General features: G+C 41.8%; 1 protein-coding gene and 2 long non-coding RNA genes across 3 annotated transcripts; 1 reads left to right on the top strand and 2 right to left on the bottom strand.

The window, feature by feature from the left end:
- Nucleotides 1-4,524: 4,524 nt before the first annotated feature.
- LOC138427446 (uncharacterized) lies at nt 4,525-13,858 on the bottom strand. The gene is made up of 3 exons (XR_011252011.1): nt 13,549-13,858; nt 8,946-9,043; nt 4,525-5,682 (listed from the first exon to the last, which is right to left on the bottom strand). It is a non-coding gene; the product is annotated as an uncharacterized lncRNA (long non-coding RNA).
- NSMCE4A (NSE4 homolog A, SMC5-SMC6 complex component) lies at nt 12,540-26,375 on the top strand. The gene is made up of 11 exons (XM_069566748.1): nt 12,540-13,211; nt 13,902-13,979; nt 16,499-16,629; nt 18,786-18,937; nt 20,964-21,063; nt 21,814-21,904; nt 22,804-22,898; nt 24,221-24,269; nt 25,144-25,232; nt 25,323-25,409; nt 26,261-26,375. Exons 1-10 carry the CDS (start codon nt 12,920-12,922, stop codon nt 25,395-25,397), a joined length of 1,152 nt encoding a protein of 383 aa, XP_069422849.1. The 5' UTR covers nt 12,540-12,919; the 3' UTR covers nt 25,398-25,409; nt 26,261-26,375.
- Nucleotides 13,965-16,400, bottom strand: LOC138427447 (uncharacterized). The gene is made up of 2 exons (XR_011252012.1): nt 16,070-16,400; nt 13,965-15,526 (listed from the first exon to the last, which is right to left on the bottom strand). It is a non-coding gene; the product is annotated as an uncharacterized lncRNA (long non-coding RNA).
- Nucleotides 26,376-26,601: the final 226 nt, after the last annotated feature.

Here is a 26,601-nt window from a genome sequence, read left to right as displayed (position 1 = left end):
AAGCATGGAAGTCAAAGACATAGTTTCAGAGGACCTGGGTCCACAGTCATTGTGGTTAATGTGCATCTTAGTGCTATCCATAATTTTCTCAGCATCACCTCCCATATTGTACATGATGTATTCTTCTAAACAACCTCCAGTACTGTCATCATGAGCTGTTTTGCCCTCCTGCAAGGTTTTCTATCAAATCTAAGTTCTGTTCCCAGTTCATTTACCCAGAAGCATTTTTTTTTTAGTCCTCACATTAGTACCAAAGTATCATGGTTGGGCTAGACTGCCTTGACATATTAAAAAAAACACTTTTGATTACACTAAACTTACTTTGCCAACAAACGTCCGTCTAGTCAAAGCTACGGGTTTTCCAGCAGTCATGTATGGATGTGAGAGTTGGACTGTGAAGAAAGCTCAGTGCCGAAGCACTGATGCTTTTGAACTGTGGTGTTGGAGAAGACTCTTGAGAGTCCCTTGGACTGCAAGGAGATGGACTGCAAGTTCATCCTAAAGGAGATCAGTCCTGATTATTCATTGGAAGGACTCATGCTGAAGCTGAAACTCCAATATGCTGGCCACCTGATGCAAAGAACTGAGTCATCTGCAAAGACCCTGATGCTGGGAAAGGTTGAAGGCAGGAGGAGAAGGGGATGACAGAGGATGAGATGGGGTTGGATGGCATCACCGACTCAATGGAGGAGTTTGAGTAAACTCCAGGAGTTGATGATGGACAGGGAAGCCTGGCGTGCTGCAGTCCATTGGGTTGCAAAGCCTCGGACACGACTGAGCGACTGAACTGAACTGACTGAAAATCACAAGTGAAAGTCCCAATGCCTATGAACCGTGTGGTTCCTTCCCTCAGTCTTGAGGAAAAACGGCAGATACATCTGTACCAGCGGAGGTGGCGCCACCACATGGCTACTGTGTTGGCGCAGTTTTCATCATTTGTCCAGTCAGCTTTGAAAGGATTCTTAACCTAAAAAGTAATTAACAAAAGAAAAAAAGATTGTTTTTAATTTGAGGATATTTGACATATTTCAAAATTTGCTTATAAAGTAAGGTTTTATAATATTTTTATTTTGTATTACTTATTTGCCCAATTCAAATTCATATGAATCCAGACTTGCTGAAAATTACTAGCATATGGCCGAGAATGAAAAGGAAACGAAACATTTCCCAGGAAATGTCTAGAACTGCTGATTATATAAAAGTTCTAAAAGGAAAGTAAATTCAAACTAATGTTTATTAAGACAGTAAATAGGTGGCTTTATTAAAATAAAAAGATAATGTTTACAGTTCCTTATCTCCTTATGCAGTGAAAAAGAAACTCCCATTAAGGAAGCAAGTAGAACATACACACTTAACTCTTTCCCTTCAAGAAAACTCTTTCCCTTTTACTTCATTAAAGTGATCGCTAAAGGATGTTTTTTGTTTTCAAGCGTCTTAGGGCAATAATGAAGCAAACTGGACAGCACACCAGCCAAGAGATGGCTCCATGTTTATGGGTAACGAGAAGGAGATGGACACTGATCACAGGGGAATCAGAGCTGAGGTGTCCCAGCCCAGAGCTGGGGGCAGAGGGCCAACGAAACACCAGGAACGTTGCAGAGAGCTGAAAACTCCCAAGAGAACCAAGAGAACGGGCTGGAAATAAAAACCAGGTGTAAGTGAAGCCAACCTCACCCCTTCCTGGTGCCTATCAATTAGACAAAAGCAAACCCGAAACTGAAAACCACACTTGCCATGTATTCTGGAAAAAGAAACAACAGCAGAAAGTTAAAGGTAACTTAATAAAAATAACTTACAAATAGATTTAAAGAAAGATTTAAAATATGAACGCATATGAGAGACTTAGGGAGTCAGTCCCTGACATCTCACATCTGATTAGCAGGAGATCCAGACATGGAACAAAAAAGAAGGAAGAAATTATCAAAGAAAAAATATGAGAATAACAAAAATATTTCCCAAAGTTGAAGAAGATGAATCTCCAAATTGAAAAGGCATCCGTTGAAATAACTAAAACTATTTCTCACTGTCCTATGAGTTGACAGGGCTCAGTTAGCCAGTTCTCATGTTGGGAGAGAGCTCTCATGTGGCTGCAACGAGACTGCAGCTAAAACCAGAGTCATTCCAAGGCTCCATGGATTTGGGTTTTCAAAACGCTCACTCCCATGGCTGGCAGGTCACTCAGACTGGCTAGAAGCTCAGCAGCGGCCTTACCTACGGCCTCTTCCTGTGTCTTGAACTTCCTTACAGCATGGCAGATGGGTTCCAAGAGCGACTGTTTCAATACGAAGGAAAGAGAAACTACCAATCTTTCGAATCCAGAAATGGACGCAATGCCATTTCTACTATATTCTACTCATCAGAGAATCACAGGGCCCAGATTAAAGGGGAGGAAACATAGATCTTCCATTTCAGTGGGAGAAATATCAAAGAGTTCACAGCCATCTCAAGTTATCACCACCCCCTAAATGCTTCTAGAAATAAAACGTACTAGGTCACTTACAAAGTAAAGAGAATGAGAACCAAACTCATTTTCTAGCATTTCCTCCCTTGTGTACCACATTCCAGTTACATGTGCCAGACTCATTTTATCCTCGAGGACTTTTCTCTGTCACTGTCTCTGACTAGAACACATGTTCCCTGAATCTTTGCATGACTCACTACTTCTCACAATTCAACTCTCATCTCAAATGTCACCTCCTCTTAGGTGTCCCTGCTCATCATATCTAAAATAGCATAGTCCTCTTGCCTGGCAAATCCCATGGACGGAGGAGCCTGGTGGGCTGCAGTCCATGGGGTCGCTAAGAGTAGGACACAACTGAGCGACTTCATTTTCACTTTTCACTTTCATGCATTGGAGAAGGAAATAGCAACCCACTCCAGTGTTCTTGCCTGGAGAATCCCAGGGATGGGGGAGCCTGGTGGGCTGCTGTCTCTGGGGTCGCACAGAGTCCGACACAACTGAAGCGACTTAGCAGCAGCAGTCAGCATTTATATCCTTAGCCTTATTTCAATTCATAGCACAAACCAAGTCTTTTTTTCTTGTTTTTATTATGTCTCCTTCATGAGAGTAGCAACTTTGTCTTTTTTTAAAAGATTTTTTTTTGATGTGGACTATTTTTAAAGTCTTTATTGAATTTGTTACCATATTGTCCCCATTTTGTTTTGTTTTTTTTGGCTGCAGGGCATGTGGGATCCTAGCTCCCAGATCAGGGATGGAATCCACAACCCTCTGCACTGGGAGGTGAAGTCTTAACCACTGGATGACCAGGCGAGGCCTGCAACTTTGTCATATTCAACATTGTATCTCCAATGCCTAGAGCACTACCTGGAATGTTTGTTGAGCAGCTATTGAATCAGAATCCGTCTCAAGTAGACAGCAAAGCAATGCCTTTAAGTTTCTGATTAAAAAAATAAACACCGTTTTCAACTCAAAATTCTATGTCCAGTCAAATCATCCACCAAATGGAAGGACAGATTAGAGACATTTTTCAGACTCATAAAATTTTCCCCTTTACCACTCTTCTAAGAAAGTGCCTCCACAAAATCAGGGCATCAATTAAGAAAGGTTTTAAACGTGGAATCCAGAAAACAATGGATTTAACAGAAGGAAGCAGGAATGGGAAGCCCCATGAGGAGAACTGTACACAAGACTGGAACTGCAGCTCCTTCAAATTGAAGTTCACAGACAGAGGGCGCTGGGGCAGAAATCTCCAGATTAAAAGAGAATTCCAGTAGAACAGTTGAATTGAACGAAAAAAGTTGGGAAAAGATGACAAAATATTTTTTCAAATAGTGCAATCAAAGCAATCATAACCTGTAGGAGAAATCTAAAGTATAAGAAAAAAATGTAACCAGTAATCATATTGATCACTAGCTCCTTGCTAAACAATACTCACAGAAATCCAATAAAACATTGCTTGTCATTTTCAGATTCAGAAATCAATCTAGGAAGAAGCACAAATGGTTCACTTAACAATTGCAGTGCCACTCCTCTGCCAGGGACAATCTGTGTATCATCTGCCACCAGTGAGAGTATCCTCAGTGTCAGCCAGGTGGCAAGTGGTCCGGCTCTGAAATTCCACCTCCCCTTCTGAGTATTTATGCAAAGAAAACAAAAACACTAAGCTGAAAAGATGTATGCACCCCCATGTTCACTGCAGCTTTATTTACAGTAGCCAAGATATGGAAACAACCTAAGTAAGATCAATGGATGAATGAATTAGAAAGAAAATGCTGGTATACACTTACAATGGAATATTATTCAGTCATTAACAAAGAATGAAATCATGCCATTTGTGATGACATGGATAGAGTTCAAGGGTATTAAGCGAAACAAGTCAGAGAGAGGGAAACTAATACCATATGATCTTTCTTCTATGTGGAATTTAACACATATACATACATATATACCTATGTAACATCAAGCTCATAGATACAGAGAAAAGTGGTTTCCAGAGGCAAGGTGTGGATGGGAGAAATCAGTGAATTGCTTTTTTCATTTAATTAAATTGAATTATTTAAAGGTTTTTTTTTTTTAAGATTTATGTATTGATTTTATTTTTTGGCTACGGTAGGTCTTTGTTGCTGCATGTGGGCTTTCTCTGGTTGTGGTGAGCAGGGGCTACGCTTCGTTGCGGTGTGTGGGCTGCTCATTGCCATGGGTTCTCTTGTTGCAGAGCATGGACTTGAGGCACTCAGGCTTCAGTAGCTGCAGTGCATGGACTCAGTAGTTGTGGCTCAAAGAATTAGGCGTTCAGCGGCATGCGGGATCCTCACGGACCAGGGATGGAACCGGTGTCCCTTGCATGGCAAGGTGGATTTTTAACCACTGAACCACCAGGGAAGCCCCTGAACTGAACTTTTAAAGAAGAAAAAAAAAATCTCTACAAATTCCTGACCCAAATTCAGTGAAACTAGAGACTAATTTCAAAGAATGACAAAAGCAAACAAACAAAAGCCAATTAAAAAAATTTTATAACACTCCCTAGGATCACCAAAGGGAGAAGACTCTTGAGAGTCCCTTGGACAGCAAGAAGATCCAACCAGTCCATCCTAAAGGAAATCAGACTTGAATATTCATTGGAAGCTGAAACTCCAATACTCTGGCCACCTGATGTGAAAAACTGACTCACTGGAAAAAAAACCCTGATGCTAGCAAAGATTGAAGGTGGGAGGAGAAGGAGACAACAGAGGATGAGATGGTTGGACGGCATCACTGACTCGATGGACATGAGTTTGAGTAAACTCCAGGAGCTGGTGACGAACAGACAATCCTGGCGTGCTGCAGTCCATGGGATCACAGAGTCGGACATGACTGAGCAACTGAACTGAACTGAGGATCCTTATCATTAATCCTACTTAGGTATAAGAAAACTAAAGGTCAGGGTGGTGAGGTAGCTTCCAGAGTCCCGTGGTTTATATGCGCAAGAGTAGAAATCTGAAACTTCCTCTTGGAGGGTTTCCCAGGTGGCATTAGTGGTAAAGAATCTGTCTGCCAGTGCAGGAGATGTAAGAGACGTGGGTTCGATCCCTGGTTGGGAAGATCCCCTGGAGAAGGGCATGGCCACCCACTCCAGGACTCTTGCCTGGAGAATCCCATGGACTAAGGAGCCTGGAGGGCTACAGTCCATGGGGTCACAGAGTTGAACACGACTGAAGTGACTAAGCACACAGGATCCTTAGCTGAAAAAGAGGAAAAATATAAATTAAAATTGATGCCTATTTTAAAAAAAAGAAATAAAAGTACTAGCTCTCAAGTTTAAGGTATACAGTGGAAAACTAACACTATGAATGAATTTATTTTAAAATAAAGAAGGAACACAAAATGAGGAAGACTAAAAGTAAATAAATAAAATGTACTCAAGATATTATGAAAGAAGAGCTAAATTAACCTTCGGAAATTAGAAAGTAGGAGTGCTATGAAAAGCAGAAATTAACTAAATTTTAAATAAATTGGGAGAGGACATATGTATACCTATGACTGATTCATGTTGATGTTTGACAGAAACCAACACAATTCTGTAAAGCAATTATCCTTCAATTAAAAAACAAATAAATTCAAAACAAAAAATAATACATTTTAGGGACTTCTCTGGTGGCCCAGTGGCCTAGACACCACGCTCCCAATGCAGGGAGCCCAGATTTGAATGCTGGTCAGGGAACTAGATCCCATATGCCGCAACTAAGACTTGGTGCAGCCAAATAAATATTTTTTAAAATAAAAATAAATATTTATTTTAATCTAAATTTGAATTTAAAAACAAACAATGGTAATTAAAACCTAGTTACAAACAATATTTACAAAGAATAGAGAAAGTCTATAAATTTAGATTAAGAAAAGAATAATACGTGTTAACTAACATGATTCACTTTTTACGGTTTTTCTACTTTGCAGATTTTAATTTTTCTTTATTGCCTTTGATCCATTTTCATGAAGCTTCCATGAGTATTTGAAAGATGTGCATTCTTATGCATGCAAAGTTCTATACATCAAATCAAGTTGCAAACTGTCCACTTTGCACACAGAGTGGTCAATAAATAATAAAGAAAAACAAAGCTGCTCTATTTTGAAGCCCTTTATAATACGCATTGGACTTCCCAGGTGGTACTAGTGGTAAAGAGCTCGCCTGCCAATGCTTGAGTTTGATCCCTGGGTTGGGAAGATCCCCTGGAGAAGGGCATACAGCCCACTCCAGTATTCCTGCCTGGGAAATCCCATGGACAGAGGAGTCTTGCAGGCCACAGTCCATGGGGTTGCAGAGAGTCAGATGCGAAGAGACCTAGCATGCACGCATGCATAATATGCCTTAGATCAACTTTCCTAAGCTAGGTTCCAACCAGTATCAAGTGTAAATTATCCACTCCTGTTAGTCCCTTAATCACCTCCCATGTTTATTTTTCCTTCCTGCCTTTTTTTCCTTCATATTTCCCACCAAGGCACTCCTTAAGTAACACAAAACTAAGAAGAACAAAAATACTTAAGCTAAAATATATGTATTTCTTAGCTTGTGCTAAGAACTTTAGATAGGATAATATTGACTGATTTTAATATTTTATAATAACTCTCTGATGCCAAATTATTGTCCCCATTTTAGAGGTAAGGGCAGTAAGTCAACACAGTTAAGTAATGTGCCTAAATTAGTAAGAAATTAGCTCAAGTCTATTTTACAATGAAGCCTGGTTAACCATTATGCCTACAGTCTCATCTGTTTCATTTGGCCAAGAGAGGATATCTCTCCTGTGATATCTGATAGCTCTGCCCAGAAGGAAAGAGTGTGCTGTTTTTCCATTGTCAGAGAAGTATATCAGCTAAAGAAGAGAGAGAGTGTGTGTGTGTGTGTGCATGAGGGTATGTGTGTGTGTGTGTTAAAACTGGAGATCCAGAATATCAACTTAAGTGAGCATTCCCAAAGAGTGCTAGAATGTAATGAAAATTTCATCCCCTTTGCAATATTTCTGATATTAATTTCAACCACTAACTTCAATGTTCAGAGTTTTGCTAAACTGCATTACTCTCTATATCTTAAAATACATTGAGAGAGTAGTATTGAAACATGTACATTATGTACATGTACCCTATGTAAAATAGCCAGTGGGAATTTGCTGTATGATGTAGGGAATCCAAAGAGGGTGCTCTGTGACAACCCAGAGGGGTGGGAGGGGGAGGGAGATGAGAGGGCAGTTTAAGAGGGAGGGGACATATGTATACGTATGGCTGATTCATGTTGATGTGTGGCAGAAACTGCCACAATATTGTAAAGTAATTATTCTCCAATTAAAATTAAATAAATACACTGAGTATCAGGTTTGGTATGTGTTTTTAAAAGAGTGCCGTGTATAAAAAAATAACAGGGCAATAGACTAAAAAGTAGTAGACATATACCGTGTTTCTGATGTGAGATAAATACAATGAGAATTTCTGTGTACGAAGAAATAATAACATTTAGGCAAACGTTCGCATTCTTTTACACAATTGAGAAGACCAATATTAATATGTAAACCTCTGTGCCAAAAAATTTTTTGAAAACTATCTCAAGTATGTTTTGAGATTGGGATATTTAAAAGTTAGCAAATATTACTCATGAACTCAGTCAGTAATTAAAAATGAAAATAACAGCAATTTTGTGGCATTATTAACATCCTTATTATCAGGCAAAATAGCATAGCTAAGGCTGAGTTTTTAAAAAGAGAAAAAATATGATAAGAATATTGAGAGGAGAAGGAGGGCATAAATGAAATGTTCACAATAGATCATACTCCTGGGATTTCCCTGGGGTCCAGCGGTTTAGACTCAGGACTTCCAGTGCAGGGGGCGCTGGTTTGATCTCTGGTTGGGGAACTAAGATCCCACATGCCTTACATGCAACCAACTCTTGGATGAACAAGTGAGCGTGGCACAACAGGGGCCCCTTTGCACTCTTGAAAAATGCCAAGACAGCATTCACGATAGTGAAAGGTAAGAGTAGCTAAGTGTCCATTAGCTGATGAATGGCTAGACCAAACGCGGTCAGTCCACACAGTGGACTATCATCCAGCCAGAGGAAGGACTGACGCATGCTACAACTCAGACACACATTGGAAACATCATGCTAAATGAAGGCCGCCACATACAAAAAGACAACACATGATTGCATGGTTCCACTAATGTGAAACGTCCAGAGAAAAATGACAAATCAGGAGGAACAGAAAATAGGTTCCTGGTTGCCAGTGGCTGGGGGAGGCTTGGGGGTAGTGGGGGAGAGTCTGCTGATAGGCATGGGGTTTTTCCCTCAGGTGATGAAAATGTTCTAAAATAATTGTGGTGATATTTGCAAAACTCTGTAAATATAATAAAAAACATTGAATGATACACTGTAAAAGAATGGATTTTATGATATGTGAAGTTTATCTAAATGAGAAGAAAAAAAAAAAGAAAAAAAATAAATAAATGAGAAGAAAAATCTTACTGTAGTGCCCCAAGGCAAGTACTGTGAACTGAAATGGTTCTGCTCTACCAAATCATCTGGTTCAGGGGTTGGTCCATGAGCAGCATCATAGGCATTGCCTGAGGGTGAGACATGGACAATGAGAAGCCTTCTCCAAGGCTTACAGAAATCACAATCTGTACCTTAACAGGGCCCCTTCCCAGGTAATTCATAGGCACATTCAAATTAGAGACACCATGATCCAAAGCATTAATGAGGTCTTAAGGGTCTAGCATTGAATGACAAGTATATAGAACAAGTGATCATATGAACACACTTGATTTCAAAGGCATGAGAAAGATCAGAAAAAAATGTGAGAACAAACTTTGTTTAATTTAGAAAAAAAATTGTTTAATTTGTCAGCCTTTATTTCTTTACAAGTTTCTCTTTTCTTTTATAAGCAATTACTTGCTTTAAAAAATATATATGTATCCTTTTTATTTGTGTAGGTCTTAGTTCCCCAACCAGGGACTGAACCTATGCCCTTGGCAGTGAAAGCTCAGAGTCCTAACCACTGGACCACCAGAGAACTGTCTACAAGTTCTCTTTAATGTTAAAAACAGAAAGAAAAGAAATCGGGGGTGGGGGAAGTTTTGAATAAATGGTGTGAAGTCCAGGGCTTAAGCATGCTATAAAAGGTCCTTGAGCTAATATCATTTGTGGGTCTTTTTTTTTTTTTTTTTTTTTGTCAGCTAGAAATCACTTCAAGTGTAGAACTTTCTTTGACCAGCTGTTGTTCTAAGTGCTGTTGACTAGCATGGCTGTGGACTCTTTTCTAAAAAACACACGGCAATGCTTGTGGGGTGAGAAGGTTAACAGACAACCATATTTAGACCTTGAGACCATTAAACACCTATATCCTTGAAAATGTTGATTTGCACTTTTTGATTACTAATTTGTACTTATTGTTCCACAGTACAGATTGAAAATTAACATTTTAAAGTTTAATTTCTCTTCTGAAATGATACAATTAACATATCACTGAAGCAGTACAGATTTAATAACCTATTTCTCTTCTTATTTCTACTCCAGGTAAGCAGTATTAAACGTATACCATCAACCCTCAGATCAGAGGTTTCTGCATTCACAGATTCAATCGACCAAGGATAAAAAAATATTTTGGAAAGATTTTTTTCTCTGGAAAGTTTCAAAAGGTAAAATTTGAATTTGCCATGCACTGGCAATACTTAGGTAGCACTTACATTATATTTAAAGCTATTTATATAGTATTTGGACTTCCCTGGTGGCTTAGATGGTAAAGCTTCTGTCTACAATGCAGGAGACCTGGGTTTGATCCCTGGGTCGGGAAGATCCCCTGGAGAAGGAAATGGCAATTGACTCCAGTACTATTGCTTGGAAGATCCCATGGACAGAGGAGCTTGGTAGGCTACAGTCCATGGGGTCGCATTGAATTATCTTGGTACTTTTGTAGAAAATCAGTTGACCATGCATGTATGACAGGTTTCCCAGGTGGCTCAGTGGTAAAGAACCTGCCTGCCAATGCAGGAGATGCAAGAGACTCGGGTTCACTCCCTTGGGTAAGGAAATCCCCTGGAGGAGGAAATGGCAACCTGCTCCAATATTTTTGCCTGGGAAATCCCAAGGACAGAGGAGCCTGGCAGGCTACAGTCCATGGGGTTGCAAAGAGCTGGACATGACTGAACATGTACATGCCTGCACAAGTAGATGTATGGGTTGATTTCTGGACTTTAAATTCTATTCTATTGATCTTTATGTCTATCTTCATGACAGTATTACAGTCTTAGTTACTATAGCTTTGTAGTAACTTTCGCAATTAAGCATGCGTCCTTCCAACTTGGTCTTTGTTTTTCAAGGTTGTTTTGGCTATTCCGGGTCCCATAGGGCTTCCCTGGTGGCTCAGAGGTCAAAGCATCTGCCTGCAATTCGGGAGACCTGGGTTCAATTCCTGGGTCGGGAAGATCCCCTGGAGAAGGAAATGGCAACCCACTCCAGTATTCTTGCCTGGAGAATCCCATGGACAGAGGAGCCTGGTGGGCTACAGTCCACAGGGTTCCAAAGAGTCAGACACAACTGAGCATCTAACACTTTGACTTAACAAGGAGTCTGGAGGTAGGCAGACTCCAAGACACTCAGCAATTCAGTCACATCTATGTCCATCCTTGCCCTCCAGTGTTCCCAGTATTCTGGTCTTTTCTCATGCTTGTCTTCTCGTCAGTAGTAGACAGATTGGTTGCCATCATACCAGACTCCATTTCCTCATGCCAGCATCACAAAGAAGAGTGAGGATGGTGATAAAGACTTTTCTTTTCTGCAGGCTTTGTGAGTGATGCAAATGTGAATCTGCCTCCCATATCACTGTCCAGAACAGAATCACGTCCTATCCCTAGCCTGATCTTCGGGGAATGGGGATGAGATTACCATGATTCATTTCAGGGCATACCTTTCCTGAAATCCAGGTTAAGCAGGAGTGAGGTGTGATATATGCTGCAAAGAATAGTGCTTATCTCAAACTGAGTACATCTGATTCACAACATGGTATTTTTTGTAGACTTGGGTAGTAACTCAACTGACATTGTTCCTTTGAAAAAAAAAATGGGTTCTCAGCACCGAAAAGAACTCTTGAGAAATATTTGCAATACAATCCAAAATACGTGGGAGATTCATATACTTATCTTTAAAACTGTATTAATATAATTTCATAGTTTTTAGACCCATTTAAAAGTATTTTAGAATCTTTCAGCTTGAGGACCAAATATGAACATAAACTGTCAAGGTGTAGATATTTAAAAACGATGGTTAACAGAGTTTACTCCAAGAAAATCAAGGAACCTTGTCAATTTTCTGTTTGTTCAGTTGTTCTGTCCTCAAAAAAGGTGGGATTGGGACTTCCCTGGTGGTCCAGTGGTTAAGAATTCATCTGCTAATGCAGGGAACACAGCTTCCACCCCTGGTCTGGAAGGATCCTACATACCACAGGGCAACCAAACCCCTGTGCCACAACTGAGCCCAGAAGTCTATAACCCATGCTCCAAAACAAGAGAAGCCAAGGCAATGAGAAGCCCAAGAACCACAACTAGTGATAAGCCCCCCACTGGTGGCAACTAGAGAAAGCCTGCCTGCCCAGCAACAAGGGCCCAGTGCAGTCAAAAATAAACTCAGACAGTAAAGAATCTGTCTGCAATGCAGGAATTGAGGGTTTCCACTTCAGTATTCTTCAGTATACTGAAGAACCCACTTCAGTATTCTTGCCTGGAGAATTCCATAGACAGAGGAGCCTGGTAGGCTACTGGAGTCCATGAAGTCCCAAACAGTTAGACAGGACTGAGTGATTAACACTTTTCACTTTCAAAAAAAAAAAAAAAGTGGAGGGGGGATTACCAGCTGTTCATAAACTCCACTGGGTCCCTGCCATAATGGCTCAAGGAGCTAAGGTCACAGATAGTGAGTGGCAGAATCTCATCTTTCGTCTCCATGTCCAGCGCGCATCCTGCTTAACTGCAGGAGACTCGATCAACAAACACGGTCTGCGTGCCCATTACCTGGCAATGTCCCAGATATTTCTGTCTGGAGCTTGGAATGAATTTCCAGCTGGAAGAATGCTAAGTATTTGTTTTAAGGGTGTGGCTGGGTCCGGGAGAGCCAGGGAGACCCCGGGGAAGGTGAAAGTCTAATAAGGTGGGCACGGAGGACCAGACCACGAAGATTATAAGCATCTAAAGTGGGATCACAGGGTATCCAACGTCAGGGGCGTGCAAAGTCAGGGGCCTGAGCCGCCCGGTGCCCGCCTGGCGGCGCTGTAGCCACTGCGCCCCCGGCCTCGGCCCCTGCCGCCGGCCTCCAGCCACAGGCGTCGCTGTGCGCTCGCGCAGGCAAGGGAGCCGCGTTCCGGGGGGAGCAGGCGCTTAGGGTGTGCAGGGCTTTCAGTTTCTGGCGCGAACTTCCGCCGTTCCAAAGTTGCAGGGAGGCTTGGCGCTATGTCCGGGGACAGCAGCGGCCGCCGGCCCGAGGGCCGGGGCCGGGGCCGCGACCCGCACCGGGATCGCACCCGCTCCCGCTCCCGCTCGCGGTCCCCGCTGTCGCCCGGGTCCCGCCGCGGCGCCGCGCCCGAGCGCAGGGAGGCCCCAGAGCGCCCGGGCTTGGAGGATACCGAACCGTCGGATTCCGGGGACGAGATGATAGACCCGGCGAGCCTGGAGGAGGAGACCGACCCCAGTCTGTGCCGCCAGATCCGCCATCAGTACCGGGCGCTTATCAACTCGGTCCAACGTAAGGCTGGGTAGCGAGGCGGGAACCGCGCGCAGGCCCTGCGCGGCCCGGCTGGTTCGTGGAGCCCAGGACCAGCCCCGCGCCGCCCGGCCGCTCCCGGGTTCGGGGTTTACGAGGCACTCGCGCATCTGTCGTGCGGATCGCAAGGCACGACCTTGGCGGGGGCGCGCGAGTCCCCCAGGGGCGGGACCGCCCGAGGCCGGGCGCGGTCTGGAAGCCGGGGAGAGGAGGCACGAGGAGCCGGGGCGCATTTTCTTAGATCCAGCGGTTCCCCGCCGGCAGTCGCCCGCCCGAGGCAGCTGCCAGAAATGCAAATTCCCCAGTGTACTGGACCTACCTATTCTGAAACTCTGGGTGGCCCGGCTGTGCAAGCTGTGGCTTGCAGAGTTGGAGAGTCCTTCTGATTAAGAGCGCTCCTTAGAGGCTGCAGAAGGCGTGGAAGCCCATGGGTGAAGGTTAGGGGGAGCGAAGTGGGTCCCCTTTTCAAGTTCATTCTGCTAATGGGGTAGTCATCTTTTCTGTTGTCAGGCCGTTTTGGTTAAAGAAATACAGCTAAAAATAATTCCACCAGGGAGCGGGTGTGGGGGTGGGGGCTGGGACTTGGCTCTCCAGCTGCTGCTGGTTACTCTGTCAATGACTTGTTAGCCTATGATGAGCACCTTTCCCAAAGCTTGTATTTTTTTAAAATAGAAAACCGGGAGGATATATTGAATGCCAGCGACAAGTTAACAGAGGTCCTTGAAGAGGCCAACACTCTCTTTAATGAAGGTAATTCTTTATTTTATGGAAGGAAGCTTTCTGTGATCATATATTTTAGGGTAATTTTAATTAGTTTTGCATGAGAACCGAATGCTTGACACCAAACAACCCCCATATTTATAAGAGTGCTTTACTAGTTTTGGAACCTTTTCCCTTGTAGCACCACTTCTATGATTGTGCACTTATCAGTCCCTAAGCATTGCTTCCCTGATGGATCAGGGGTTAAAGCGTCTGCCCACAATGCGGGAGACCTGGGTTCGATCCCTGGGTCAGGGACGATCCCCTGGAGAAGGAAATGGTTAACCCGCTCCAGTATTCTTGCCTAGAGAATCCCATGGACGGAGGAGCCTGGTGGGCGAGTTGGACACAATTTCACTTTCACTTTCACAAGTACAAACAAGTAGTAAGGGCTTTATTTGGGGGTGGGGAGCAGCAGCCAGTTTTAACAGGCGCTCCAGGAGATTCTGTTGCTTGTTCAAGTTTGAGAACTTTCTGTGTATTAAATTTCTATTGTATTGACTGCTGAGAATTTTTATGTCTTATCTTTCTACTCTATTGACTACCTAGGATGCATTGGATGTATTAAAGAAAGAACTGAGCTGGCTTCTGACATCCTGTTTCTTTTCCTGCCTTCCTCCTGACCTCCCGTCCCTAAGCTCCTTGTTTTGGTCCACCTAATATAACCCAGTGGGGATGGCCAGGTCTACAGGTGGCCCTGTTGGTCTCCAGTGAGGGGAGGGGCCTGAGAAAGAGAAGAATCTCAGCACTGAACTCTAGCATTGTTGGGGGCGAAGGGGCCTCTGAAATAAAAGCTTGGTTTGAATGAAAAGCAGCAGCAGTGTTAGTGCTAAGAGGGGTCTCTGTGTTTGAAGACAGGACAGGTCAGGCAGCCCCTGATGGTGTGGGCACTGGGTCACAGAGCCCGGGGACAAGTCCTCAGACTACTTTTCCCTCCTGGCCTTTCTCTAAATTCTATGGGAGCAGAAGAGGAGAGTGCAGACCCGTGCAGGTGAAGAAGTCAACAGAGCTGGCCGCTGCCTGGACACCACCACTCCACATGTTCTCTGAGAACCAGAACATTTCTTTCTTTTCACTTGGTGCAACCCCTCCTCCACTCTCTCTAGCTTTTTCTTCTCTTCTGAGCTGGGAACCCCCCTGCCCAGGCTGTCTCTTCAGGGTTGCTCTTGATCCCTTGTCCCCTATTATTCACCCACTGCTGAAAAGTTGTTGATTAACAGATCATTTCCTGCTTGGCCAATTCTACTATGCTAGCTGGGTCGCCTTTTTAAGGCACAGTTACTCAACCAGGCCCTAGGAGACAGTCAGCCAACAAAGGATTCTGTATCCTCCATATATACAGAATGCATGTTCTGCAGCTCCTAGAGATGTGAATCCATCCGTGGGAGATGGGCATTTTCCTCACAGCTTTCGTGGCAGTGACGGGCTGGCGGCGGGGAGGGGAAGTCAGGTCTGCAGCAGCCCAGGAACTAGTCCCTAGCTTTTGCCTCTTGTCTCTCATTCATTGTCACGGTCACAGTAATTCTCCTGAAATAAAACTGGGGAGAAAATTATGCATATGAATACAAAACTTGGAGTCAGTGCGTTCATCAGCCTGAGGAATGTTTGGGCAATCAAAAATTCAAGTGAAATGGCCTTGAGGAACAAGCTAGGCAGAGGCATTTGTGTGTTTGAACTCTGCCTGCCGGATTTGTCTCTTGGCTGCTTTTTCAGTTCGCCTTTGCTGGTGTTCCTGGAGCATGGTTCCACACTGCCTGTTCCCTTTTGGGGCCTGGTCAAACCAATTCCCCTCAGTCCTGTGTCTTCCTCTAATGAACCCTCCCCCTCATCCCAAACCTCATCTTCAGTTTCCTGGCCCCATTTCCTGCTTGTCTCCTTTTATTTAAATCCTTGTCTGCAGTTTATCTTAAATGTTAAAAGATGACCCATTTTGGATCATCCATGCTTGGAGGTCATGGCCCTGCTGCCTGTAGGCTGTTCATTTGGTGGGACCTGTGCTGCCAGGCAGGGTTTGCCTCTCCCGCTACCTGCCCAGCACGGAACTGCACCTGAAGCTCCTTGACAACATACCTATTACCTACCGGTCTTGGCCACGCCCAAGCATAACGCCTTACACACGTGGGCATTCAGCTTGGCTTCCATCATCAACACAGGTGTTCATAGTGCCTGGATGGGTTACTGGAGTCCGAGGGTCGAAGAGCCAGTGTTAGAGATGACGGAGGTTTTGTTAAACTGCAGTTAATGAAGAGATTTTTATTCAGTTCCCAGAAGCAGGAACAGTGTAGTAGAGAGAGCTGGCTTTTTAGGAAGATTGGTCAGCTTTGATTTCAGATTTTGGTGAGCTGACCAGGGGAACCTGTTTTTACACAGAGAAGAGTGTGTTTGAGATTTTTTTTTTCCTTTTGGTCCAATGGGAAATGGGGAGTTAAGTGCAGTTGGAAGTTTTGGGAAAATGCGTGTGGATAAACATGTATGTTGTAATGTGTGTCTTTTCCTTCTTTTTCGAATAGTGTCCCGAGCAAGAGAAGCAGTCCTAGATGCCCACTTTCTTGTTCTGGCTTCAGATTTGGGCAAAGAGAAGGCAAAGCAGCTGCGTTCTGATCTGAACTCGTTTGATATGTTACGATATGTGGAAACTCTAGTAAGTTCAAAGCTACAGAATCGTAATAAAAAATGTTTCATGCCACATATTGTATAATTATCCACTTTGCTTATATCCATATGCAGATGGTTTTCACGTCATTTTCCCTTTTGTTTGGGCCTGAGATTCCTCCAGAGAGATCTTACCAGATTAAACACGTGACAGTCGAACTATGTGGTGGAATCTAGGTTGGGAATTGAGAGCAGTTTGAAAACCTCCTAGCCTTCTAAGACTCAGGGTGCTGTTTATTTCAAATGGCCATTTTTTCCCTCACTCGGTTGTCAGTTCAGGAGTTCATTCTCAGTGACCCGGGACCTTTGTGCTAGGCTGGGCAGAAACCCACATGCAGGCAAAGTACAGCTGGATATGAGTTACGTCTGGGGGAGGGGCATGTTTTGATTTGTCTTTGAGAGTATTTCGGAACCATACGAATATGACTGGGGTTCTGCTTTTGTTTTTTGTTGTTGTTTTATTCAACTGTCTTTGCCTCTTAATGATTGAATGGTGGTTACCTGAAATTTTGAAACTTTGGCTTGATGAATTTTTTGCCCCCAGAAAGCACAATGAGTTGAACTTTGTATTTTACTTTTTTTTTTCTTTATCTTGGTTTTATTTTGAGCCAACCTCTGTCCTAGCATTTCTGTTAGGACATTAACTTTCTGTTTGTTAAAAGGTTATTAAAATGATTTAGTACCATGAGATCAGAACAAATAAATTATTTTGTAAAGGCATGAGGCAGATGAGGTTTTTGATGTTTTCAAAACCTTAGGTTTTTTAAAAAATTTAACTTACAAAAAAATTTAACTTAAATTTTAAACCTTAAAATTTTTTTAAAAAACTTGAAGTGTAGTGCATTTTGAAAAATGCTCAATAAATAAAGTTGACTATATATTGGGTAATCTTTTTAAAAATTACTTTTATTTATCAGGGTGAGCTTTGTACTTTAAATTCCGTAAGTCTTAAAGCGGTGCATGCTGACCCCCAATCTAATAGCTGTCTATAGACTCTGGCGGGAGGATTTTTTCAAGTATTACCCCAAATATAAGAACTATAAAGAAAAAATTGGCAGATTTGACCACATAAAAACTGAAATGTCTTCCTCCAAGTGTGCAGTGGTAGAACGGTTGGCAGGAGAATGGAACAGAGCTGACCGTGTCTCTTTGACTGGGTTCTGGCAGCCTCTCTTTTCTTCAAAGTTTAACTGCCTTTAAAGGGTTAAGCTCTCTGAGGGCTTTTTATTACTGTTTATATATGATATTGCTGTTTTAATTTGATAACTTCTAGGCATTTCATAATTTTATAATGTTATAAAAGTGTACTTTCATAAAAGCAAATTTAATACACTTTCTGCAAGATAGCTTGAGATAAGACAATTATTAGACTTCCGCCAACTCTTCCCAGGAAGTCACCTTTAAGATGAGTCGATCTCTCCCTGATACTAGGTGCTGCTCCCTGGAAATCCTAATCTGCAAGCTAATCAGGGGTCTCCAGGAGGTTGGCTGGAAATGAAAATTGAAAGCCAGCTAAACTTCCATGTTCTATCCTAGAGCGTTTGCTTAGGGATGTGAATTTCTATTTTTATGCTAATTCAGCATTGCTGATAGTTTAAAAATGACTTGTGTGTGATCAGGCCCAGCGAGCTAAGTTCTGATATGTCCGCCCCTCGGCCTGCAGGGGGCTAGAGCAGGGCTTCTCAGCCTTGGCACTACGTGCATTTTGGGCTGGTTGAGTCTCTTGTGGGGGGCACCTGCAGTAGGATGTTGAGCACTATCCTGGCCTCTACCCACTAAATGCCCTCTACAGCATTTAGTAACACGGCCCTCCCTGCCATCCACCCAGTTGTGACGATCAAAAGTGTCTCTAGATAGAATGCTGGGGGGGGAGGGGGCGCTTAAAAAATTGCTCTGGTTGAGACCCTTTGGTCTGGATCATCTCACTTTCTCACCAAAAAGTCCTGAGTACCTTGAAGAATAGTTTCTGCCAAAAAGAAGGTGCCTTTGAAAACAGGAAATTTGTAATAAGAAATTAAGCCAACATATTAGGACACTGAAAACAGACTTTGCCTCTGGCCTGTTGTGTAGTGATAAAGATAATTGAGTGCTGTGAATGATTGCTTGTGGCTTAACTGGGGTTTCTGTTTCCCTTCATTTTTGTAGCTGACTCATATGGGTGTAAATCCGCTAGAAGCTGAAGAACTCATCCGTGATGAAGACAGTTCTGATTTTGAACTCATAGTCTATGACTCCTGGAAAATATCAGGCAAAACAGCAGAAAACACCTTTAATAAAACCCATACATTCCACTTTCTGTAAGATTATTTTGAAAATCCGACAGACCAGCCATTTGTAAACCTTAAATTGTATTTTATTGTAGGGACAACAATTATTTGGTATTGTAGAGCAGACAGTCATGATGCCATCGCTCGGAGACTTTCCAAAGTTGGATTTAAAAGCCCATAGTATCTTGCGGATGGATCCTCATCCAGCTTAACTGGAGCAGGAAAGGCCCTGGGCTGGCACCTCCTTAGCAGGGCACTCTGCTGGCACCTTTGCTTTCTAGCGTGGGAGACTTTAGGTCTGTGACATAATGTCTTGGCTTTATCATCTTTAAAAGTCCTTATTACGTAGGAGGATGATACCTCCTATGAAAGGTATCTTAAGATTCTACCAATATATGTAAAGTGCCATTTATTCTATATAATTCCCTGTTAGATGATCGCTGTCCTATATTTGAAGACTAGTTGAGTCACTGTCACATAAACTGCCCACTTCATCTTTTTTGGATACAGCTTTGATTTTGAAAAGCTTTTCTTTATACTCAAATGGAATTGGCTCCTGTCTTAATTTCCTAGCTTAGTCTTATGAAGAGGCTAAGAACAACTCTTACTGGTTCTTTTGTAAGACAGCCTTTAAAATATCCAGTAGATAATTTCTCCAGGGCAACCACTCAAGTGGTTTCTTCCTTAAGTGGATAGCTTAGGGCATTTGTCTATTCTGAGTGCCCTTCTAAACCTCCTGAGATTGGTAGTGCCTCAGAAGGTTTTGGAGATGGAGATTTAGTAAGTCTGTGGTGCAGGGCCAGGCACCTGGGTTTTCTTCGTATTTCCCGAGGCATCTGTTTTTAACAAGACTTATCTTAATTCAGGTGCCCAAAATCACTGTATATTACAGCAAAAAGATCAAACTTCTTTATTATAGGAAAAGTCTAAATCTTTTTTTTTTTTTTGCTGTTGAATTAGGCTCCACCATAAATGCAGGATCTAAAGATAGCCTCTTGGGAATTCCCTGGTGGTCCAGTGGTTAGGACTCCAAGCTCTCACTGGTGAGGGTGTGGGTTCAATCCCTGGTCGGGGAACTAAGATCCCCCAAGCCTCCAGGCATGTCCAAAAATAAAAAGAAAGAAAGATAGCCTTGGGTTACATAACTTAAACCTTTTGTCATCATCTAGCCCAATTTGCGGCCACAGTGATTTACTTACAACTTTGCAGCCTTGTACTTGCTGTTGCCTTGGCCTGCAGTGTCCTTTCCCCCATGTTTTCTTTCCATCTGGTAAGATTTGCTTGGGCTTCTTGGTTGACCCTAGTGGTAAAGAAGCCGCCTGCTGATGTAGGAGATGTGAGAGACTCAGGTTCAATCCCTGCAACCCACTCCAGTATTCTTGCCTGGGGAATCCCATGGACAGAGGAGCCTGGTGGGCTGCAGAGAGTCAGACATGACTGAAGCAACTCAGCGCACACATGGGATCTCTACTGTATACTTTAATTTCCTCCAGTGCAGGGACCACAGGGGACTAAATTCTCTAGGCCCTGGTTGTTTCTGCCTGGTATGTCTGTTGCTATAGGGCTTTTTTGGGAGGTGGAGGGAGTCCAAAAGGGAAAGGAATCCCATGGCCTCTGCCTTACCTGTTATCTCGTAAGACAGGTGTGTTCTGGAGTCTCAGGCAGTGGGGCTCTGCTATGGCACCCCCAGAACAAAAGGCTTTTTTAACCACAGTGGGGTTATTCATCGCCATCCCCCACACACGTTCGTCCTTCCCCTGATCTCTGAAGCTGGCTCTGTGAAACAGACAACAGGCTAGCTGGGAGGACCACAGGCATATTGACTGACTTACTATTGACAGTAAAATACGAAGGTATTGAGGAGGAATCTGGTTGAATTCTTTGAGAAACACAGAAGGAGCAGAAAGGCTGTCACAAACCGGACAGAGTCTTGGTCTGATGTCACTCATACACCACTGATGCCTGGTCTGAATTTGAGGATGCTGTGGGAACTGCTTTCAGTTAGTGAAATTAGTTTGTTTTAAAAACAAAGACATGAAAGCATATTTTTCATTAGGTTGGGTTCAATACAAGGAGAGTGCCCTGTGCCAAAGCCACGAATTGAACGTCCAAGAAAAGTTCGTATGATAGAAGAGCAGCAGGCAATGCCTGCCCAGGTTTGTTTGTTCAAATGTTACTTTTTAAAAACCCTTAATTTAAAATAGCCATTAGTGTCATATACATGTAATTTGGCCGTCTTTTCTCAGCGTTTGGGTCTGGAGTCAGGTTCTGTCACTTAAAAAGTAATCATTTAATGTTTGAATCATTTTTGATATGTTTAAGTCTTTAAACATTTTATTGGATGGACCACTTGTCTTAGGTCTTAACTCATTTCTGTAGTATGGATTTGTTCTCCCAAAACAGGTTTCTTAACTTCGGCACTGTCGGCATTTGGGGCTGGATAATTCTTTGCTGTGAGAGGCTCTCCTGTACATTGTAGGATGTTTAGCAGCATCCTTGGCCTCTTCCCACTAGATGCTAACAGCCTCCTCTCATGTTCCCCCCTCCAGTCCCAAGTATGATAACCAAGTGTTAGAAAATGTCTCATGGCAGGTTGGGGGCGCTGCAGAAAAATCACTCCCAGGTGAGAACCACTGTTCTAAACTGCCCCTTTTATAATTTGCTATTTTACATTCAACCTAAAAATGATGGATTTGGTCATGTTACTCCTCTCTTAGATAATTCATATGAAAATGTTACTAAAGCTAGAAAAATCTTTTTTAACTATCAATTTTAAGACAGGAATAAAAACTGTTAGAAATCCTAAGTAAAAGATATTTCTAGGAGTTTGGCCGGGGAAGAGAGCAGAAAAGGTTAACAGGCAGGCAAGTAGGTCAGTCTGCTTGATAACAGCTTTATATTTTCAGTTAAAAAGAATGGAAGAGTCTCATCAAGAAGCAACAGAAAAAGAAGTAGAAAGAATCTTGGGATTGTTGCAAACATACTTTGAAGAAGATCGTAAGTACGATACCAAGCTTAAAATGGAACAATCTGTATTTGTCAGTTAGGCCTGTGTCACTTGCAATGAGAAGCTATTTTTATTTAAAAGGCGTAATGCTTGAATCATTTTGATTTCTCTTGACATGTCTTTTATGAGACTTCTCTCTAGAAATCCCATGAGAACATGTCCATCCCACCATAGTGGTGAAAGAAATTCTCATTTTTATTTTTCAAAGATGGGATATTTTTTCTGTTACAAAATAATACATGCCAAAGATGTGAGAAAAGTAAAAAGTCAAGTACCGGTTCTACCTGACCTCACTCCCTCGAGGTTGCCAGTTATAAAATGTGATGTGTGTATTTTCAGACTTTTTTTATGTCTATGTCAGTCATAATAAATATGCAACTAAGTAGTTGGGATTTTTTTGTTGTTGGTGATGGTGGTGTTTTGCTTTTTTCAAAGCAAAATAACATACACATTTTTCTGCAAGATGACTTGTCCATTTGGACATTTTCCCATATTGATACATGCAGATCCTGCTTACTCTTTTCAGTGATTCCCATTGGGTGAGTGTATCATACATTTAACAAATCCTCTATTTAGTGGACAAGTTCTTTATAGCATTTTTCTCTTGTATAAACTGCTGGAGTGAAAAATCTGGGCACACCACTTTGTGCACGTGTGCTAATATTTCTGTAGGACAGCTTTTTTAAAGGAGGGTTGCCAGGGAAGTGGGCATGCAGATTTTTAATAGATACACCAGATTGTCCTCAAGCGGGGTTGTACTGATTTCCATCCCATAATAGGATGAATACCCACTTTCTTTCTTTGGTTAACACTAGAGAATATTGGTCTTAATTGATGAGCAAAAGTAATTTGTCCTCTGTTGAAGAATTTTTTCCTCTTTTTTCTTTAGCTGATACTCCAATGTCCTTCTTTGACTTTGTGGTTGATCCACATTCTTTCCCCCGGACAGTGGAAAACATCTTTCATGTTTCTTTTATTATAAGGGTAAGATTTAAGATCATTTCTCTGTTTTTCTTTGCTTTTAAGAGAGTAAATAATAACAGGTATAGATGAGAGGTGGCTAAGGAATTTGTACTAACCAGTATGTGTTTTAGACCCATTGTAGCAAAACACTGACGAGTCACAGGCCAAAGAAACTAGCTAAAAAATTAAGTGCTTGCTTTTACATTGTAGACATTTTTGGAGCTTACAGAGTAGGTAACTATGTGATATACATGTTAAATTTCCCAAATTTGTTAGTTGTTATGTAAGAAAATACCCTTGTTTTCAAGAAATATACACCAAAGTTGTAGGGAAAAGGGCTTCCCAGGTGGCACAGTGGTAAAGAATTTGCCATCCAGTTCAGGAGATGCAAGAGAGGCAGGTTTAATCCCTGGTTTGGAAGATCCCCTGGAGAAGAAAATGGCACATCACTCCAGTATTCTTGCCTGGAGAATTCTATGGGCAGAGAAGCCAGTCCATGGGGTCACAAAGAGTCGGACTCGACTGAGTGACTCCACTTTCACTTTCAGAGAGAGAAAGCAGTAACATAAATATGGCAGAACACCAACAGCTGGTGACCCTGGGTAAAGAATGTATGGGAGGTCTTTGCAGTAGTCTTGTAACTCTTAAGTTTGAAGTAATTTCAAAACCGATGGTTTAGGAGAAGAAAAAAAAAGAAAAATTCTCAGAAGAGTACCTTGAGAATTTTCTCCAGGCTGTCTTCAGTCATATGTCCGGTTGCAATCCTGCACATCTAAGATTAATTCGATTTTAACAAAATCGAATCTTGTGTTGACAAAAAGTTTTTGTTTTTTTTTTTGACAAAAGTGTTTTTTCAGAAATGATAACTAAAGCATATTCTGTCAACGGTCAGTGATAGTATTACGCATTGTAAAATGCGTTGTATTCAGGAACTCCCTGGCAGTCCAATGGTTAGGACTGCTTGCTCTTACTGCTGAGGGCCTGGGCTCAGTCCCTGCTGGGGGACCGAAGATCCCACCAGCTGCATGGCTCAGCCAAAAAAAAAAAAATCATAATGATACAATGTGGAGTACTCAAAAAGTGTGAATCAGTCAAACAGCCAAGATGGTTGTAGTTTTATTTAAGAGATCTTGGGGATGAGGCTGTGCCCGGGTAAGCGAGCTGATTAGAACCTGAAAGATACCCTACGCAGAGGGAGATATGAGAGAAGGCTTGTCTGTATACATTCCTCGTTATTGTCATGGTATATTTTGATTGTCTAAGGTTTAGAATTTTCTCACTGAGTAATTTTTTCATCCAGTGGCTGAAGGTTTTGAATCTAAATTTTAGTCTTTGTGTTACAGGATGGTTTTGCAAGAATAAGACTTGACCAAGACCGACTGCCAATAATAGGTAAATGATTCTATGTCCAGAAAAGTTAGTTTTAAAGAAAACGTATTTGTTACTGGAGGGTGTGAAATGTATTTTATTAAGTGTAAATTGAGTTTTTATTTTAGGTAACAAACTTTTACAATGTCTTCCTCAACTAACTGAAAATACTGAAAACTTGATCATAGTTTAAAACTGATGGATTCAGTTCTATCATTGATTCAACATCTACTGCTGTTAAGAATAACAAGAAATGATATAGTTTCCCTAAAATTTTAATTCAGAAAGTCTGTAATTACAGTTATTTTTGTAGTTTCCTTCTATTTTATCCCTAATGCCAGCTCCTCCTCTCCAGAATCTGTTTTTTTTCTTTCTCATTGTTTTGCCTCTTTTATATACAAGTTTCATTTAAATATCTCTCACAGTTAGAAAACTGATGTCAAAAAAGAACACTGCTATACAATTTACAAATGTCAGTAAATATTAAAGAGCATGGTTAATGCAGAATCTTAATTTTGTTGAATGATTCACATTCTCCATTACTCTTTGTCTTCTAAGGCCTCCTGTACAGAATGAAGTGTTTTCATTGCATTTACTGATTCCTTTAAAAAGTTGTTACTTTCATACTGGATGCACTAGACCTTAGCTCTATGTTTGGTTCATAGATATGCAGAGTTTTTCAAATGATTGGAATGTGTTATTTTACCATATGTATTTTTTTTTTTTTAATGGAAGCAAGCGGGGTTACTTTCTGTTGTAATAATACAACACTAATGCATGAATTCCTAATAAGAATATAATATTCTAAGCGTCTGCTTGGTACAAGTGTCTTTCCTATTATTCATTGGTGTCTGTTCAGATTACCTCTTCTGATTCGAAAACTTTGCCTCTCAAACAGAGCCTGTTAATGAAGAAAGTCGAGGAATTGACCAAAACACTCAAATTAGGAATCAAGCAATTATAGCTTTGAGTTATCGAGACTGGGAGGTAAAGCCCTGCATGTTACCCCGGGCAGTTTGTTTCCAAGAATTCCTTTGCTGTAAACCTAGTGCCCACATGCTCTCTGTTCTCTACCAGGAGATTGTGAGGACCTTTGAGATCTCAGAGCCTGTGATTACTTCAAGTCAGAGCCGGCAGAGGCTAAGTGCTTGACACCAGCTGAAGGTAACATTTCCCCTGGGACAGCTGCATGTATTTATCATAGTTTCTGTCTCACTTTTTCATCTTCTGGTGAAATTGGATTTTGCTTCCCTCTAGTGCCCCATTCTTAAAATTGTGTGTAACTGGTGAGAAGGGCAGAACACGACCTAGTGGTTGCAAGTCCCCACCTTTGGATTGATTCCTTTGGTGGCCTTAAGATGTGCAGTTGAGAGAGAGCAGAGATTGGTCTTGGTTTGGCACTCTCCCCACCCCCGCAACAAATGGATAAATGAGATGATGGAATATTGAATCCTCCCATCAGTTTTGTTCACTGTCCCATTAGGTTGGCTTACTTTATGCAGACAAAGTAGAAAAGGAAAATTAAGATAGAACTACCTTGGAATGATGTTGGTAATGGGCATTTCTGAAACCTGTGTTTTGTTTATGAAATAATTCTCCATTTTTATAAAGGAGATGAGGAAGGGAATCTTAGAAATGACCTGGTATTCTATACTGCACACAGCTGTGGGTGGGGATCAGGAGATGGGATCCTGTTGGCTCTGCCCCTTTAGTCTTACCCTGCTTTGTTTTCCTTCTCTGTAAATCTGTAAAATGGGATTCTGAGTTAAAGTTAAAATTAGCTTTTCAGTACTTAGTGTAAACTCTTAATATATGCTTCAATTATTTGAGCTTTTGTTCCAAAGTAATTGAAGGGAAGAGGAGAACTGACATAAGATCTATACTGTAGGTTTACTTGGGCCCTCCTTACTGAGGAGGAGCTGGTTGGTAGATTTCCTTTATGCATCTTCTTAAATGAACTTTCGATTTACCATTTATAAACTGTTAACCAGCTATTTCCCTCCTTTGTTTTTTAGGACTCATGTGGATGCTGAAATCCAAAAAGGAAAGCAGCATGTATTGTATATATTGTATGATCAAACATTTTTAAAGACAGATTGTTTTTAATAAAATGCAGCTTTTGATAGTTAATGAATTTGTCATGTTTGTCTTGGATTAAAGGAAATTCATTGCCATATGTACAAATAATTGCAGTTATTCTGTATTTTCTGTTCTTGGGAGAGTTTCTGCTTTATCTAGCCCTGTCCCATTGAAAGTTTTAGTTAGGTTGTTAATGGCTTAAAGATCATTATGGTTCTCTGCATCTTTTTTAGCTGTAAAGTTAGCCAGTCAGGTCAACACTTATTAGGTTATACCA

The sequence above is a fragment of the Ovis canadensis genome, chromosome 22, assembly GCF_042477335.2.
Source record: "Ovis canadensis isolate MfBH-ARS-UI-01 breed Bighorn chromosome 22, ARS-UI_OviCan_v2, whole genome shotgun sequence".
Lineage (NCBI taxonomy): Eukaryota > Metazoa > Chordata > Mammalia > Artiodactyla > Bovidae > Ovis > Ovis canadensis.
Note: the sequence above shows the minus strand (reverse complement) of the source record. Positions and strands in the feature narration are given on the sequence as shown.